Source organism: Cavia porcellus, unplaced genomic scaffold (genome assembly GCF_034190915.1).
Source record: "Cavia porcellus strain 051 isolate PalLab524CR breed Dunkin Hartley unplaced genomic scaffold, mCavPor4.1 scaffold_20, whole genome shotgun sequence".
NCBI classification, from domain to species: domain Eukaryota; kingdom Metazoa; phylum Chordata; class Mammalia; order Rodentia; family Caviidae; genus Cavia; species Cavia porcellus.
This window is the reverse complement of record NW_026947503.1, coordinates 21,143,169-21,157,828: the sequence shown is the minus strand read 5'-3', so window position 1 is coordinate 21,157,828 and position 14,660 is coordinate 21,143,169. Positions and strand designations below refer to the sequence as shown.

At 35.4% G+C, this 14,660-nt stretch overlaps 1 protein-coding gene across 20 annotated transcripts in view; it reads right to left on the bottom strand.

Annotated features, from left to right (window-relative positions):
- The window catches only part of Pign (phosphatidylinositol glycan anchor biosynthesis class N), a 132,334-nt gene that overhangs the window by 105,754 nt on the left and 11,920 nt on the right, over positions 1-14,660 (bottom strand). For 9 of the 20 annotated variants that reach the window (XR_010041375.1, XR_010041385.1, XR_010041388.1 and 6 more), the window contains exons 2-6: positions 14,595-14,627; positions 14,202-14,330; positions 12,906-13,137; positions 9,289-9,410; positions 8,756-8,854 (exon numbers count right to left, since the gene is read on the bottom strand). Coding sequence is in view for 5 of the 20 variants with exons in the window: in XM_063231519.1 (XP_063087589.1) it covers positions 8,756-8,854; positions 9,289-9,410; positions 12,906-13,126 (442 nt within the window). In the remaining 15 variants the exon portion in view is untranslated. Of the gene's footprint in view, positions 1-8,755; positions 8,855-9,288; positions 9,411-12,905; positions 13,138-14,201; positions 14,335-14,594; positions 14,628-14,660 lie in introns of all 20 variants that reach the window. The other 11 variants (XR_010041383.1, XR_010041379.1, XR_010041384.1 and 8 more) reach the window with 7 other exon arrangements.

Genomic DNA, 14,660 nt, shown 5'->3' with positions numbered 1-14,660 from the left:
TGCTATTTTTTATTTATTTTTCCCTTAATTAAAAAGATGAAAATAAAAAAGTAAACAAAAAAAGGAGATTGAGATAAAAGAGGGCATAACAACAAAACAGCGCAGGTCAAAACATAACCATTTAGGAAAAAAATGGCGGCTTGCTAGGGGATTGGGCGGAAAGTCTCTCTGGAGAAATCATATTAATGCTAGAATATGACAACATGGAGAGGGCCAGACAAATGGATAATGATTCTTATTAACCAAGACAGCGTGGCTGGAGGATTTAAAGTTGTGCTGAGACTGTGAAGGCTGATAACGGGAGGCTGCAAATCCCGCACCTTTAATGCGCAAACTGACCAGTGGATCCAACAGGAAAAGATGTGTTGGCTTTTGGTGACTGCAGGAAATTGAGACCCGGGACCCCACGAAGCAGCCAGGACTGCCCCACTGCACCAGAGATTGTGAAAGGCTCTGGAGCTCCGAAGCCAAATGCTGTGCAGTTTTCCGACCATTCCACACTGTGCTGGGAGCGCAGTGAGGGCAAGCGACGTGGTGTGCAGTAGACTCAAGAGGAGGACCTGCACCGAGCCCTGGTGAGTACTGGGGACTGGGTCCCGTGGCTGCTGGGGTTGGCCAGAAAACATCTTGGAACTGGGCAGAGCCCACCACCACAGGGACATCAATAACACAGAGAGTCTGGCGGAAGACATCTTAGAGTTGGGCAGAACCTGCAGCTCAGTGACATCACCGAGTCACCCTGTAGAGAGGTCTGGTGGAGGACATCTTGAAATTGGGCAAAGCCTAACGCCATGTTGGCTTCAGCGTCATACAGAGAACTAGTGGAAGACATCTTGGAATTGGGCAGACCTGCTGTCCTGGTGCTCCTGGGACAGAGAGGTCTGGAAGAGAACAGCTGGGATTTGGGCAGAACCATGTGCCACAGTGACATTAGTCAGCTGCTTCTGGCACAGAGAGAACTGGCAGGATCTGCTGGGGCTGAACCAAGCCTCTGGTTGGGGCACAATAAGCAGATACAAAATAGTCGCAACTCTGTGACATCCAGAAAGTACAGCCTAATTTATGGATTGACTGGCACAGAGGCTGGAGGCTAGCCTGCACCATCCCTGCATCCCTGCCTGCCTCAGATAACAGCAAATTGGGGAGGACAGCAAAAATTCAAGCCAGAATGCTTCTGAAAGGCCCTAAGTAATACGGAGAGGGACAGAGACCCCCAAGACACTCCAGTCTAAAAGAAACCAGAAACATGACAAGAGATAAAAATTTTAAAAAAAATCTCCAGCTGCCCAACATGAGGAAAAAAAGCTCAGGAGAAGCAAACACTGAAGAGAACAAGCACAATAACTGTCCAATACTGGACACAGCATCAGGTGAAATTAAAAAATACCTGCATGACCTCATAGATGAATTTAAAGCTGTACTCCTGATCCAAGTGAGGCAAGCTATAAAGAGATTAATTAAAAAATGACAAGCCCCACCCAAGAGAACACAGATGGAAGAACTGAGGAAATCAGAAAAGAAAGAGAAACTTCTGAACAAGAATTTAAACATAACTTAGAATACATGAAACAGATCCAAAGAGATAACCAGGAAACTAAAAACTCCATTGAACACTGGCAAAATATTCTGACAGAAACTAAAGCCAGCCTTCTGAAACTTGAAGAGATTTATGACATATGATCGTGAAAGAAAAAAACCTCTTAAAAATAACAAGGAACCAGAAAGAAACAATTCAAAGGCTAGAAGATGACAAAAAGATACATAACTTAAGAATAAAGAATGTGAGTGAGGAAGCAGGAGCAACCAAAAATGAAATACAAAGAACATTCACAGATATATTAAGGCAAAATTTCCCATGTATAGCAAAAAGAAATGATATCCAGATAAAAGAGGCATACAGAACACCAGCTACCTCCAACCAAAACAGATCTACGCCTAGACATACAATAATCAAGATTCCAGAAATCCACCAAAAGAACAGAATATTAAAAGTAGCCAGAGAAAAGAAGCAGATTGCCTACAACAGGAAAATTATCAAACAACAGACTTATCAACACAAACTCTTAAGTCAAGAAGAGAATGGGGAGAAATATTCCAAGTCCTGAAAGAAAATAATATGCAACCAAGACTCATATACCTGTCAAAACTCTCTCTCAAAATTAATGGAGAAATAAGATGCTTCCAAGGCAAGGAGGAACTGTGGGAGTTCGTGGCCACCAATCCAACCCTATAGAGAGTGCTGAAGGACATTCCAGAGAAACAGAGGAAGGGATACCAGGATTCCAGTAACAGTGGCAGAGAGGCCTCAGTGAACGGGGCAGACAGTGGATTGAGGGAATAAGGTGGACAAATTATAGCAGAAAAGTGTAGTAGTAGACATGAGGCAGAGACGGTAAGCTATAGTCTTTAGTATAGACAGCTCTGAAACACTATAAACAAAGGCAGAGGTCATTGTTAATAGTGTATCAGGATTTAAAAGACACAGTATTCTTATCGCCATATTTAGTTTGAATTTAATTTGTTCTGGTCTGTCCACTCATGTCAGATTTGAGAGTACAGACATCTGACCCCAAAATAGCAGGTTATACCATGGTAACTATCCTTACTTTCCTATTAACTTAAACTGAAATCCTGTATTACATACATTGTCTTACTATGACTGATCTTAATTGAATCCGATTCATAAGACCATGGGTTGGCCTTGGCTGATTTTATTTGAATTTGGTATGCTTGTTAGTATCAACCCTAAAAGTAGAGGCAACTACTCTGAAGATGACAAGATGTAACAGATATCCATACGGGTTTTAATTATTAACAGCTTTCAAATCCTACAATGCTTTCAAAGTTGTTTTTTTATAAAAATAGGTGATACTATGTTTAACTATATTAAGCCGATGCTGTGGACAAATCTATTGAAAATAACAAGAGAAAACATAGTAACTACGGAAGATCACCTATATTGTGGTCTTATATGTCTTATCCATTGCATGTTTTTCTAGGAATTTGTTTTGCTGTCTTGTTACAACTTGTTTTTCCCTATAATACAGAGAGGATAGATATATATATGTAGAAATTCACAAGAGTTTTTTTTTTTAAATTGTTTATGGGAACAGACTATATAATGCAAGACGTAATGAACAGATACTCTGAAGAAGAGACGCTAAGAAACCCAATGCTAATTTTGTAGCATTATGATATAAATTCTAGCAATACTATTTATTGTTCGCTGATTAGAATGACGTTGGTCTGGTCTCTTGAGTTCAATTTCAGCATATGTAGAGATGGGGATGGCAACCACAAAAAGAATGAGAGATGCGATGGTAGTTATTATTGTCTTCCCTAATGTTGGATCTTGAAGACCTAAAAAGCCTTCATCATCCTGTAATGATTTGATTCGTTCTGTAATATGCAATAAATATATAATGTGGGTGAAAATGGGGACAACTATTTGTAAGAAACTAGATACAGTTAGATAGACAATGAAGATCTCCCGTGGACTTGCTTTGAAATCTGTATTTCTTTAAGTTGTTTTTTTAACTGTTTTGTTCTGTTTTGATATGTTTAATCCTACACTCTTTGAGATGTAAAACAAGTGTGTAGGACTGATAACCATATTACTGAGTTTTTGTTCGATCATTGAGCAGAATTGTTTGCAGTGTCACTTTTTGAATGTCATTTTAAATACTTTAATTTTGTAACCTGAACAGCTATTTCTAAGATGACAATATGTAACTTATGAACCAGGGATTTCTTACCATTTGTTTTTCTGTAATTTTGTATTATTTCTACCCTTTTTTATCTCCATATATTTTTGTTTCCTTTTCTTTAAATAAAAAAAAAACCATTTAAGCAAAATAGTGTTTCACCACAAGATATTCTGACATAAAAGTAGTTACCATAGTCTCTTTCCTTGAAATCTTTGAGTATAACTTCATATACTGTAGCACCAAACATATCCAGACAATGTAAAAACCATTCAAGAGAATGACAGTATTACAGGGTATTTAGAACCAACTATCAGAAAATGAACAATGGTTTCTGTATAATCTCCTTGTCTATAAAAGCTTTTGTTTATATTATCACATATAATAAAATCCAATAAGATATAACATGTTAAGACTGATGGAGACAGAAGAACAAAAGCTTGATGGGACTTCAAAACAAGATGACACTAAATCAGCACTAGCTTTTATGATATCTTGTTTTCTCTAAAATAGCTGTTCTCTGCCTCATTTCTGTTGAGCTCTTTTTCTGTCATTTGTTGTCAGTTTGTATTCTTCATTTTGCTTTCTGCTCCATTCATTGTGGTCTCTCTGCCACTGTTTCTGAAATCTTGGTATTTTCCTTTTTTAGAATATCCTGCAGTATTCTTTGTAGAGTTGAAGTGGTGGTTGCAAATTCTCCTAGCTCCTCTTTATCCTGGAAGCACCTTGTTTTTCCATCAATTTCTAGGGACAGTCGTGCAGGATATATCAATCTTGGCTGGAGGTTGTCCTCTATCAAAGCTTGAATTGTTTCCCCCCACGCTCTTCATGATTTGATGGTTTGTGCCAAGAAGTCTGCCCTTGTAAGTGATCTGTTTCTTGTCTCTGATGGCTTTTAGTATTCTGTTCTTATATTGGATTTCTGGAATTTTGATTATTATATGCCTTGGTGTAGCTCTGTTTGGGTTATAGGTGGCTGGGGTCCTGTATGCCTCATACATCTGAGTATCTTTACCTTTTGCTAAATTAGGGAAATTGTCTTGGATTATTTCTGTGAATAGCTTTTGTAGTCCATTTGTTTGTGTCCCTACTTCTTCTTTTTATGTTCTTAATTCTTAGGTTATAGATCCTCTTATCATCTTCTAGCCTTTGTATTATTGCTGTTTATTTTCTTGTTATTTTTAAGAAGTTTTTCTTTTCATGCTCCCATATTACAAATCTGCCCTCCAATTCACATAATCTATCCTTAGTTTCTTTCAAGCTGTTATGCCAGCTTTCAATAGAGTTTTTAGTTTCCTGGTAATCTCTTTGAATCTGCTTCACGTGTTCTATATTTTCTCTATTTTCTCCATCAAACAATTCTCCCCTTTTTTTTCTGTTCTTCCATTCCACCATCTGTTTTTTCTTGGGCAGTGCTTAGCATTTCTCTAACTATTCTAGTTATATCTTGCTTTATTTCATTAAATACTTTGCTTTTAAACTTGTCTATGAGGCTCTGGAGATATCGCTTTATGTCTATTGGTGCCATGTCTGATATCGCATGTTTTCTGTCTTCCTTTGCGTTTCCCTTTCTTGGATCAGTGTTCTCAGGATTGGGGACTGAGGACCCTTTCTTGTTGCTCCCTCTTCCCGTACTTTTTGTTCTTTCTATACAAGGGAATATAGGAGGCCCAGTTTTTTTCTCTTTGTCTGTTACATTTTGTTTGAATTGCGCCGGCTAGGTGTTCCCGCCCACTGCAGTGTACTAGGGAGGCACAGACATGGGCAGCCTCTGCTGGGCACGCTCCTCCAGGTCAATCTACCGAAGGCTTCACTGCTAAGGTGCACCTCCAGGTGCTGGGACCTGGTTTGGGGTAGCCTACCGGGTCTTAGCAGCGTCACCCAGGCCAAACGCTCCGCACCAATCCCACTTGAGAGGGGAATATGTGACTAAAGTCACTGCAGTGTCCTGTTCCAGCAAGTCGGCCCGGTCCCAGTATGTCCTTTGCTGGAGCCTCCTACTCTATAGAAGGGTCCTTGTTCCGCTCACTCACCGTAGGTCGATGCAGGGCTCCCTGCCAGTCCTGCTCTCAACTCTGCTGATTCCCACTCTCAGAGCTTTCACATGTCTCTCTCCTTGCCATGCTGATTTGGACGCAGCAGTGGCAGCAGGAAATTCAAATCACGGCTTCCAGCTTCACGCTGAGATTTTATCTGTTCCTGTTATAGCACCAGGATTGCATTTCCAGTTGGTTTCTCTCAGCTTAGTTTGTTCCTGGGTCAGCAGGGTATATCTCCCCTTGCTTCGCACTGCACCATTCCTGGATTCTAAGCGGGGTATCTCAGAGAGCCTCCGTAGCTGCTGCTATCTATCCACCATGTTCTCCCAGCCTAAATTCTTTTTTTAAATTAAGTTTAATGGTATAATTTAGATATACATAATGATCACATTCATCACAGGAAATATGTACCTGTACATGATATATTTTAGTTCCTCTTTTTTTTCCCATTCCCCTTTTAACTCTCTTACTTCTCCATATTTACAAAGCTTTGTTTGCATTTTATCCTATTTTTCTCATTTTTTTCTTTTCCCTTCCCTCATCCCCCCACCAATTCCCCTTTCCTTTTGAATAATTATTACCTATTTCACAATATCTGTTATACATTTTGGTTCTTACACCAGAGAGACAGACAATGTGGTATTTGTCTGATTTATTTGACAATGTGATATGTGTCTGATTTATTTCACTTAAGAGTATGGTCTCAAGGTCCATCCATTTAGATATAAATGTCTCAAGTTTATCTTTCTTTATGGTTGAGTAGTATTCGATTGTATAAAAAAAGTACCTTTTTTGATTCATTCATTCATTGATGGGCAACCCATAGGTTCATGAACAAAACCCTGACTGCACAGGAAATACAAACACAAAGAATCAACAACTGGAATCTGGTATTTAAAAAGCTTTTGCATAGCAAAAGAAACTATCAACAGAGTGAAAAGACAACGCATAGAGTGGGGAAAAAAATCTCAGCCAGTTGTTTTTCAGAGGACTAGTATCCAGAACATAAAAAATCAGATTCCCAAATTTCAAGACCCAATCCAAAATTTGGCACCTGAAATGAATAGATACTTCTCAAAAGAAATACAAATAGCAAATAAATACATGAAAAAACGTGCAACATCACTGATCATTCAAGAGGTACAAATTTAAACAATGCTAAGATTCCATCTCACTCCAAAAAGAATGGCTATTATCAACAAATCAATGAATAATCAATGCTGGTGGGGCTGTGAGGAAAACGCAACCCTTGTCTACTGTTGGTGGGAGTGTAGACTGCTGCAACTACTGTGGAAGTCAGTGTACAGAGTCCTCAAGAACTAAAATTGGAGGTTCCATTTCACCCAGTTATTCCTCTTCTTGGTATTTTACCAAAAGAATTAAAAGCACCATACAATAGTGGTACATGCATACCATGTTTATAGCAGCAGTTTGTAATAGCTAAATCTTCAAAGGCTAAGTTCTTATATATACTAAAACAAAAATAAGTACCAAAGTTTGTCTCCTGTTAAGAATTAAACTATTTAAAAAGGCATGCTTCTTAGAATGTCACAATCTAAAATAGATTTTAAAACTCTGGTATATAAACCTTTCGAGAAACAAGAGAAAAATTCAAATATTTCTGTTTTTACAGACTATGTGCATTTTTCTCCATATAAGGGAATAAATATTGCTTATTACTAAAAAATTTAGACAAGTAAACAAATATAGACTTGTAAGATTTTATTAATAAGATAATCAATTTCTATGTTTGACAGGCACTTTCAGATTACAAGGAAGAAATACAAGAATGACAGTCTCTATAATATCAGTTCAGCCCTAATGACCCTGCTCAGCCACTTCTCTGATATTCCTCTGCTCAGTATTCTACTTCCCACAGCCTGAATAAAGATGTCTGAGTGGGTTTGATGGTTACCATAACAAACACAACAGTCCTCTTGGAGAATGTCTTATTCAAGTATTGAACCTGTCCCACCAATTGTAACTCTAAGTTGGAAAGTTAACTTAAAAAGCCATAGAAATTAAATCTGCCCTAACCACCATAGTCACTCAGAAAGCCAAAGTGATTCTCAAAGAAGGAAAAATACAAAGGCATGAATTTTGATTACTTTTTGCCTGCCCAGCATAATGATGTTCTATAAAATCACACGTAAAATTCTGAATATATATTTTGTATTCTGGATACAGAATTATCTTCAACAGTTCCATTGTTGTAATTATACCCATGGCTGAGATTAATGTTACAAAATCTTTCAATTAAGTGAATTGACCAATCATTATGTTCCCAATAAAAAAGCACTTAAGGTCATGAAACTCATCCAACTGATTTTATAAAATAATATAAATAAATTTTCTAATTAAATTTTTTAAAATATATGTTTCTGGACATAAATACAACAAATCCAAATGTCATTCAATGTTGTGAACTGAATACATGCCATTTCAATAAATGCCATATTATTCCCATATATATCAAATGCCAAAATATACGACAAAGTCAATAGAATGAAACAGAAATTATAAATATAGATTTAATGTTTAAATATTTATATGACTATATATGAGATTTTTAGCAATTGATGGAAGTGTAATGAACCAGACATCAACATAACAAAGATATGTGTAATTACTTCCTTAACTGTTTCAATAAGTTATCTAGTTCAATACTAAAACCTATGAGGTCGAAATTAATTACAAAAATTTTACACATTTTACAAACATGAAAACTGAAGTTCACAGAGATTATTCAGTGCATTCAAAATTATAATGTTAAGTGATAGAGCCATACACCATTTTCTTCATTCTGAAATATTATCTAACACTATTCTGTGCTCCAAGTGCAGCTGAGAAGCACACACTGCCAATTAATCTGGCATGTCTACATGTTGTAATACACACTCCTAGAGACACGAAAATATTTGTCTCAAAGCCAGTAAATATAGTGTATAAAAACTTTAGCATAGTAATTTATTACCTACAGCTGGCTGAGGAAATATAATCAATGACTCTTACCTTTGGCAAACATAGGCAAGATATCCGGACTTCCCCAGCTCCATGTGTATTTGCTTTCATTAAAAAGAGAATCAAATTCTACAGGATTTTCCTTCCACCCTTCAGATAACAGAGAAAAAAGTAAGCAGTAACAAAAGTAAAATATCTGTGGTGAAATAAATCCCAAAAGACCGATTTTTCAAATAGTATCATTAGTTGGAGAACAAATACAAAACTAATGACAGATTTTGTTATGCACAGTATATCACTACCAAGAAATAACTTATTTTTTAGTAAAATATAAAATCACTTTTGAACTCTTGAGAATAACCTCTAGGAAAACCATACATCCTTCTAACCATACTTTTACAATTGCACAGCATGATAAAAGAATAAAGCTTAATTCCAGACTTAACACCAAGGTACAGTCATGTAAGTAAAGCATGCTAAAATATTTGTCAAGACATACTTTTTAATTTATAATATAATTAGTGGTAAAGAAGGAATAGTTTTATATGATAAGAGTTTCATTTAACTGTCTAAGTAGATAATACCTTTGGCAACTGCACTCACATCTTCATAAAACCCAGCTATCAGGGCTACATGCCCTGGCCGAGATTCTGTTGGCACATGTGTATGAGATATACCCCAGCTGCCTTCATGCATTATAATATTCCTAAAAGACAATACAGATGGATAGTTAACATAGATCTTCATGAGACTTTAGAAAAATAAGATTATAGAAGAAATCAAAAGCAAAAGAATAGGGGAAGGGGATATAACTTAGGTGTGGATCACTTGCTCAGCACTATAAAATCAAAACAAAAGAGTCAAAAATTAATAAAGAGAGTCCATGCAGTAGCATGAGTGAACAAAGTGAAATGGACAAAGAACTACTTAGCCACTATACAGAATCATAAGGCAAAACATCAACACTATTGATGTTTAAGCACAAAATACTGAGATGATTTGTTATACAGATAAAACTGGTATATACACTATTATTTACACATCAGTGTTAAATTTTGTTCTCATGACGGTATTGTGATTATGTAAGAAAAAGTCCTGCTCTTAAGACATAAGTGCTAAAGTGTTTAGGGTGTCGCAATACCTTGCCTACAAATTGTCAGGAAAGATAATTAAAAGGTAACACTCAAAAATCAATAGCAAGTGCCAGGGATTTAGCTCAGCAGCATAAGCGCATCCCTGGCAAGGGCAAGGTTGTGAGTTCAATCCCTGGTACAAAAATAAATAAATACATAGCATTCCTGTACGCAAACTACAAACTCACTGAGAGAGAAATTATGGAAATGATACCTTTCACAATAGCATTCAAAATAATGACATACTTAGGAATCAATCTAAGGCTGTAAAAGACCTATATGTTGAAAACTATGGCACTCTCAAAAAGAAGATTGAAGAGGATGTCAGAAAATGGAAAGATATCCCTTGCTCTTGGTTAGGAAGAACCAACATTGTAAAAATGGTCATACTGACAAAACTGTTATACAGATTTAATACAATTCAATTCTGATCAAAAATGCCAATAACGTACCTTACAGATCTAAAGAAAATATTTCTAAAATTCATTTGCAAATGGGCATCTGAAACAAATATGTACTTCTCAGATGAAGAAATACAAGTGGCAAATAAATATATGAAGAAATGTTCAATATCACTGGTCATTCAAGAAATATAAATTAAAAAACAACATTGAGATTTCATCTTACTCCAAAAGAATGGCTGCCATCAAGAAATCAACTCCACTGCTGGTGGGGATGTGAACTAGTGCAACCACTGTGGAAATCAGTGTGGAGATTTCTCAAAAAACTAGGATTGGGAGTCCCATTCAATCCAGCTATTCTCCCTCCTGAATATTTTCCCAGAAAAATTGATATTGACATGCTACAGCAATATATGCACACTCATGTTTATAGTAGCACAAATTGTAACAGTTAAATCCTAGAAATAACCCAAATGTCCACCAACTGTGAAATGGATAAAAAAGATATGGTATTTTTATACAATGGAATATTACTCGGTTATAAAAAGGATAATCTTGAGGCTTTTATAGGTAAATGGAGGCAACTTGACACTCACAAGTGAACGCAATCAAACTCATATTTATAAATACTGTATTATCTCCCCAGTATAAAAATAAAAAATAAAAATCTGAAAGAGTAATAAGATCCAAAATATACACAGATATTGTACTCAAAAGGACCAAACTACTGGAATAGGAGAAAGTAAAGCAGGAAGAAAGGAAAAGATTATATGTATGTTGGTAAATATATATAAATGTATGTATGTATATGTATGCTAAATAGATAACTATACTATTTTCAGTTTATCAGAAAGAACAGTTTGTGCTGTCACTGTTGAATTGACCATTTTGTGTCTAGATTTTATAACTGAACAACCAATTCTGAGATAAAAATATGCAATACATTAACTAGGGTTAACTTCCTACTTTTTTTTTTAAATTTTGTATCATTTCTTATCCTGTTTTGCTTTAAACAAGAAAACCCGAAACAAACTATATTTGTCTTTTCTTTGTCAACTAAGAAATTCACCCAAATGTGTAATCCAAATAATTATTTGTAGCAATTTATCTTAAAGATTTTTGTGTATTACACTTAACTCTAGTTTGATCTTATTTTTCAACTGTTTCCCTATTAAGTTGCTCATTTATTTTATTAAGCATCCTCAAGCCACTATAAACTTTATCTTCAAGCCGCTATAAACTTAACACAGTATTCAAGATCATTTATTCTTCCTGAAGACAACAAATACTTGTTAATTGCCTGTTATGGTTTGTGTTTGGATGTCTCCCAAAGACTATGCAGTCATAGGTGGGGCTTTTTCAGAGGTAGCTGGATCTAGAGTGTGTGATTGATTCACTGTACGATGTTAAGGTTAAGTGTGCTAGGATTAAGGGTGGGTAGTTACTAAATCAATCCACCGATTGGTTTGGCACCACCCTAATCCTAAATAGTCTATCCAATGCCCTAGATAGAATAAAGAAGGGGCAGAAAAAAGCAGCTAAGGTCCCTTGCTTGCTTTGCTACCTTTTGCCTACCATGAACAGTTTCTCCTCTTTGATGCCTGTCTGCTGTGTTACCCTTGGAACAGCCAATTATGGGCTGAAACTTCTACAAACTATGAGCTAAATAAATCTTTCCTCCTTTAACTTTGGGTCCTGGGTATTTTGGCACAGCAACAAGAAAAGTTAAGATACTACCAACATGCAGTCTAAGAACTAGAGAAAAAATGTAATTTTAAGTCCCAGTCTTCACGGAATTTGAACAATGATAATTATTTAAAAAAAAAAACAGGATAAAGAGATAAAGTAATTATGACATGGGGAGAAAGATGAAGGAACAGTAGTATAGATAAATCTCTTGTTAAACTTGATTTAGAACTCTCCAAAATAGTACAAACAGTTTTTGAGGGCCATGTCATTAATCAGAAAAAGAACAAATATATAGGTGCCTCGTAAGTTAAGATAATTAAACATTTCTTCCCAAAGTCAGTTAATAAAAGTCAAACTTATGTTAAATAGTGATATAGATTTAAAAGAGCTTTCTAACTTTTAATTTTATGTATTTTTGATACTTTACATCTATATTTTGTAAACACCACTGTAAACAGTAACTTACTTGTTTTTGTGCTTGTCATTAATTAAGAAAAAAAGCTTATTTTTAAAGTAAAGATAATATTGCCTGAGACAGGAAAGATGGTAAGCTTGGGCAATTTAGTGAGACTGTCTCTCAAACCAAAAAAATAAAAAGGGCTGAGTATTCAGCTCCGTACACTCTAACTTCAATCACCAGTCCAACAAAAAGAAAAATAGAAGGAAAGAGAGAACAGAAAAGACAGTATCAGGATTTGTGAGCCAGATTTGGGAAATTAGGACAAATTTACAAAGAAGCCAAGGACACACATTTGAACTCATATGGTATCAGCTTCTAAAATAGTAGAAATAACCCCAAGAAGAAAACTGGCATCATAGTGCTAACATATAACACAAAGAAAAATGTAGAAGTGCCCTTTTCTTTTTCTCATTACCTCTGCTGTGCCCAATGTTAGATAAACAGTAAGATATTTTACTGCTTACTTGATCTCAAGAAAACATTTCTAAGAGATGTCTACATACTAGTGATATGCTTACCTAATAAATGGTGCTCTTGAGTTTCCATTTTCATCTAATTCATAAAGTGCATCTGCTCTCAGGCCATCGGCAACAAAGAGCACTAATCTTCTTGCTGGAGGAGGCAATGATGTAAACTGAGGAGTCATTCCATGAACCAAAGGAGATGTAAAATAAATGTCAAAGATGGAGACGAAGAACACAAAATGTACAAACAAGCCCAAAGTAAAGAACAGCAGCATATCCAGTGTGACTAATTTTCAAGAAAAACAAAGAGAACAAAATTAAACTGGCATAAATACTAATGCAATTATGTCTTTTCATATATTTTAATGACTACATATAAATTTAACATATTTTAAAATGTTATATAAATCACAACTTCACTCTCACTTGTGGTGGTAACAACAAACATTGTTTAATAATAAGACCCAAACAAAATACATGATAAGGGCCGGGAGTTTAGCATAAGCTTAGCAGCATAAGCACCTGCCCTGCCAAGCACGAGGTCATGAGTTTAATCCCTGGTACCTGCCCCCCAAAAAACATGATAAAGTAACCCAAAGAAGACAAAGCTTAAGTATAATAAATAACTAGGATTAATAAGGTATTTAACATAAATTTAAGTATATGCTAAGTACATAAAATTAACATAGAGTCAAAGAAAAAACAAGAAGTACCTCATCCCTGGAAGGAGTTAGGATTCAGTCAAATCAAATACTATATAAAATAGAAAATAAAACTAATGCTATTCTCGGTTGTCCATATGACTAATGTTGTGACTTTTTGACTTTAAAATTATTCAAATCATTTATAATTACTTAAATGTTTATGAATTGATTAAAATTATTTAAATGTTTTCATTTGAGTCTTTTATTTTTGGAAATTAGCTCAGAGGGTACTCAAACTGAGTAGGAAACATGTATTCTATTCAGTTAGCTCAGTCAGATGTAGCAAGTTAAATTTCATCCATGCTTCAAAAATTTTGCACTTCATAAATAACATTTTATTTTAACCCGAGTTAATACCAAAAGACAGAGTAACATTTATTCTTTCAAAAAAAGTGCTCCATGCATAATTAATTGGGGTGCTATATCAACTACCAAGAAGATACTCAAAGATCTGATGAACTTACAAATACTAAAGAAAGAAAACTACACAAAATAAACACTTAAATAATACTGTAAGATAGTACGCTATTAAAGCCCCAAAATTAAACTGTCTATAGGAGTGTTTTTCCAACAGTCTGTAATTTGCTTTTGTTGGTAAATCTCTGTGTGGATTAAGAAGAAAAAAAAGTATTGAAACTTCTCTTACTTGTAACAGCATTTGACAGTAGTGACCATGGGCCTGAAAACACCAAACATGAGGTTATCTGAATTACAGACACATTCTTCTAGGCTTAAAGAATCATCAAATCATGGAAAAAAGAATAGCAAAAATGGCCTGTCTAAAAAAAAAAAAAAAAAGAAAGAAAACATTGGAAAAACATTTATCAAAGACAAATACACACACATACACACATACACAAGAAAAAAAGAAAGAAAGAAAGAAGAAAGAAGAAAAGAAAAGGAGAACAGAGAACAGAGAAGAGGAGAGGAGAGGGGAGGGGAGGGGAGAGGAGAGGCAATAGAACAAAGGGTTAAATTAAGGTCACTTTTTTTCTGAGAGAACTAAAAATCAACTATCAAGAGTTATCTCATAAAATACCTGCAAAAAATCTGTTAATAGATCTAACACCACCTGGAAAAAAAAAATCTGTTAATAGCTCTGACA